The sequence below is a fragment of the Electrophorus electricus genome, chromosome 1, assembly GCF_013358815.1.
Source record: "Electrophorus electricus isolate fEleEle1 chromosome 1, fEleEle1.pri, whole genome shotgun sequence".
Lineage (NCBI taxonomy): Eukaryota > Metazoa > Chordata > Actinopteri > Gymnotiformes > Gymnotidae > Electrophorus > Electrophorus electricus.
In genome coordinates, this window is record NC_049535.1 from 23,889,621 (window position 1) to 23,894,055 (window position 4,435).

A 4,435-nucleotide genomic window follows, 5' to 3' on the forward strand; every position below is an offset into this window, starting at 1 on the left:
GTGCCCACCCCAGAGATGGGAAAGGTGGCTGGTGCGCCTCCTGAGGTGGGACAGCAAAGGTTGCCCAGTATCTGTTGTCATCTTGGTCCCTGTCCATCTCTCCTCTGTCTTACTCATGCTAGCTTGTGTCGGGTCGTTCGGTTCTCGCGCCTCGCCATCTGGTGTTGGTCTTGGGGCTGCAGCCCAATAGGCTGGCACACTGGGAGTTGGGGAGGGGCTCTGTCATGGTAAAGCCCCTCCCCCCGAACGTCTCCTTATGTGTGTTCATCAATGTTGCCACGCCTTCCCTGTATCTCACACCTGCTCCTTATTGTGTCATTAGTATACATGTAAAAATGTCTATCGTTTAAGTGTCTGTGTTGTCGGTGTTTGAACCAAATAGCCTGCGTGCTACGTGTACTTTGTTAAGTGTTTGAATAAACGTGTTTCTGTTTCCTACGACTCGTCCCCACATCTTGCTTAGCCTCCTGCAGTTACACAGTAGTAAACATAGGTATGTGAGATACAGTGATGAAATTACCACTACACAATCAGTGGGATTCCATTTGGCAAAATGAATCGCTTAAATTTTCAAATAAACTGTTTTGCTCTGCAGGAATATTTAAGCTTAGAACCAAAAAGGTTTACAGCTTGAACTTTGTATTCAGCAATTAAATGTGAGAGCACACTGTCCCAGAATTATCAACTCTCAATAGAATAAGGGTATGAAGCAAACACTAAAAACAACTTCAAATTATGTACTATTTACACAAACTGAAATTGACAATACACTGTTACAAAACTGACCAGTCACTCAAAGTAATGTAATAAGTTGAACACCTTTAAAGCCAGCAGATTCAAACAAAAAATTAAGCATTGCGGGGCTAGGAAAGATCTCTCCAGCATGTCTGGTCTCAGCACTTACAATCTTTTGTTTCAGTGCAATGTCTCTGGCTCACACTGCACTCCACACAAGCACAAATAGCCCTCCATGGTATTTCTGTCACTTCGAGCCGTGAGGGTTACTGTGATGTCTAACCTGAGGTACCGCTAGCCTTAGGGGCTATGGGGCAACTTTTTGTCCCACGTGGGCTGAACTCAGGAACCCCAAGGACAACTTGAAGAGAGGATACTAAAAGTTTACAGACCTAATATTCCACTCGAAATGTACTAGGAACTATGGCTAATAGCTATGCTGCTAACGCATATACCACAGCTAAGTTATACAGCAAGTTGTATGTGCTCTCAGAATTTGCACCATGTTTACGGAATGTAGCACGTGTTGTGATTTTCAATAAAGTGTTTACTGAATTTGTGTAGCGTTCATGAATTAGCATCATGCTTCTGAAATATATTGTGTTGTCATTTTAATGAATGTGTTTTGTGTAGTTGCAGTGTGCATTTTTTCATTTGCAGCATGATTGGTAACTTGCAGCATGATGGGTCTTCCTGACCACTGTAATTTTTGAACTGTGGGTACCTGTCAGTCACATTAAAATGTAACTGTCTTCAGATTTGAGATTCTGTACTTGAAACATTATTGTGTTTCTGAAGGTGCCCCATCATAAAAATTGTGTTCCAAAGCTTTTTGAGAAATTGGTAAGAAATAATACAATTACAATAAACTGTGCCTATGAGAGACTGATGTGTTATTTATGAATAACGTTAAAAATGGTGAAACTTACATGAAATTAGTAAACTTGAAATGCAATAGCTCAGATTGATTATCATGTTTAAGCTCTGAACCACATAATTAGAATGCATTTTTTGGTCTAGCTAGTCATGCCTCAGTGACTCTCTACTGGCCTGGCTCGTGGTTAAACAGTTTTTGAACAGTTTCTTGGTCTGTTGTGTCATAGTGACTCTCGTGCACAGTAATAAACAGCTGTGTCTTCAGTTTTCAGACTCTTCACCTGCAGGTACAGCATGCTTTTGCTGGTGTCTTTAGTGATGGAGAACTGGCCGCGCAGAGACTGGGCAAAGGTGGTGCCTGTGCCACCATCAATGAGTCCAATCCACTCCAGTGCTTTGCCTGGTTTCTGACGGATCCAGTGCATCCAGTAGCTGCCCATTGAGAATCCCGACACAGTACAGGACAGAGTTATGGACTGTCCTGGTCCACCCACCACAGAGCCAGAGGAGGTCAGTGACTGACCATAAACACCTGAAAAACAGAGTAAATTGCAATTGTCAGGAAAAGTCATTTTTCAAAGGGCATATTAAAGTGTTTTTATGATGAGAGGTTTCTCACATGGAATGAAAGCAAGAAAAATTCCATACTGTAGCATATTCATCACCACAAACTAAATGTCTTCAGAAAGAGAGAGAGAAATCAGATATACCAATGTTTCAGTAAGTAAAGTTATTTATACTTGTCTCCAAATGAAGAGGTGTGTTCCTAACCCTGAGACAGGTCAAGAACACAAATTGGATATTACAGATGCAAATATGCATTGCAGAGTACATTACAATTGCAAACATTTAGAGGATGCACATCTGTAATATCATTTAGAGGTCAAAACAACAGAGCAGCTTGGATGAAGATAAATATTAATAAATCGCTTCTGGTACTAATAATATGTTTACCACCATGGGAATACTGCAAAATATCCAATCATTTATGTTTTTCTCCCTGAAAAAAAAAGAGAAACCTATCATAAAGGATGTCAAAGCTGGGTAATTTATGTATTTTCTCATGTTCCAGCATTATGGCTTATTATTTTATATTTATCAAGAAGTGCTTTGATAATCTCATCATGAGGTACATCAGGATATAGTTGCATCCATCACTGGACCCCTTATAGTTTGCTCATCTTTTCAACCATTCAATAGATGATGCCATTACTATCACCCATCATCTGGCACTCACCCAACATTCACAATTTAAAACTTTTAATAAATCACGGCCCCATTTTCCAAAATCTTTATGATGTTAAGATCATCTTAAATGAGAGTGTGTTCAATGTAATACCTCTTCTACCATTTAAAGATGCTCTTTGTTTTATGTTTTTTTTAAAAAAAACCAACACATTTTACTTGGTCTTTCTTGATGGATTTGATCCATTTATATTTCTATTCCACCCCAAAGCTTTGCTTGAACAGGGTTTTGCTACTAATAATACAATTGCTAATAACTGTACAGGAAGCCTTTACCATTCCTCCTGCTCATTTGAACAGCCAGTTATACAAATGAAAGTAGAAAGTAATTCAATGTTTGAAGATGTTTTTGATAACTGCATAATGCTACAGATATGCTTATTACTTAAAATGTAATTACTGAGAAGTTATGCTTGCCTGGACTGCCCTCTGGAGGCCATGTGTGTGTGTGTGTGTGTGTGTTAGTTATTTTGAATTGTGTTACACAAGGACACATTCCAAGGGATCCTAGGATATGTATAAAGAATATTGTCTCTGATGTTTTGTACAGACACAGTGTGGTGCAATAGTAGGTACTGAACTTGATTTTCAGATAATCTTTTTGTGAATGCCCCCACCCCCACTCCCACCAACCAAATTTTGTTGATCAATTCCAGAATGTTGAATCCAAGCTGTTGTGTAGTTTTCATCAGTAACTGAATAGCCAGATACTGCACTACTGATAGTCAGAGTTCCTGGCTTTAATGGGAAATGTAAGAGAAACATTAAAGATAAGCTACTGTTTTCCATCTTCTCACCATAGTTTCAGCAGTGGCTTCACCTTTACTAAGTGACAAACTGCATACACTGTAGTTTTAGTACAGCTGGCTCACCTACTATAGTCATTGTGTCTCTCGAGCACAGTAATAAACAGCAGTGTCCTCTGTTGTCATACTGTTGGCCTCTAAGTACTGTGTGCTTGAGGGAACATCCTCAGTCATGCTGAATCGCCCTTTCATGGAGTCAGCATATGTCGCTGCATTGTGTATTCATCCAGCCAATCCACTCCAGAGCTTTCCCTGGTTTCTGTCGTATCCAGTGTATGTTGTAGCTGGTCATGCTATAACCATTGATTCTGCAGGTGATCTTCACATGTTCTCCATGTCTCTTAGCAACAGCAGGAGACTGGTCCAGTTGGATCTCTGCACAACTAATATCTATCAAAGTAAAAAAGAAAGAAGAATCATCAGAAATATTCATAAAATGTTTAAGCACCATTTTTCAAATGAAAGGGTCTGCACGTTACCTGTTGATAACATCAAAATATAGACAAAAAACCATAGTGTTTGACCCATAATCAAACTCTTTAATCACTCAAGGTTCTAAAGCTTGTTGTGCAAATAATAGGTGTCCAAAGAATCTGATTTATAAGTATAGAACTTGAAGAAAAGTATGAATTTGCATAGACTTTATTCTGGAAGCTGATAGGCTGAATTGAGCAGTGAGGATTGGACAGCCAATAAAGTGCCTCTCCAATTAGAGCTAAAACCAGTACTGCTGATGTTTATGTCTTTGTCTTTGGCTACTACTACTAATACTT

General features: G+C 39.3%; 1 gene segment (V, D, J or C); it reads right to left on the reverse strand.

Annotated features, from left to right (window-relative positions):
- Positions 1-1,832: 1,832 nt before the first annotated feature.
- On the reverse strand, positions 1,833-2,319 carry LOC113591555. The segment is given in 2 exon segments: positions 1,833-2,143; positions 2,231-2,319. Coding segments are annotated over 2 exon segments (354 nt in total).
- Positions 2,320-4,435: the final 2,116 nt, after the last annotated feature.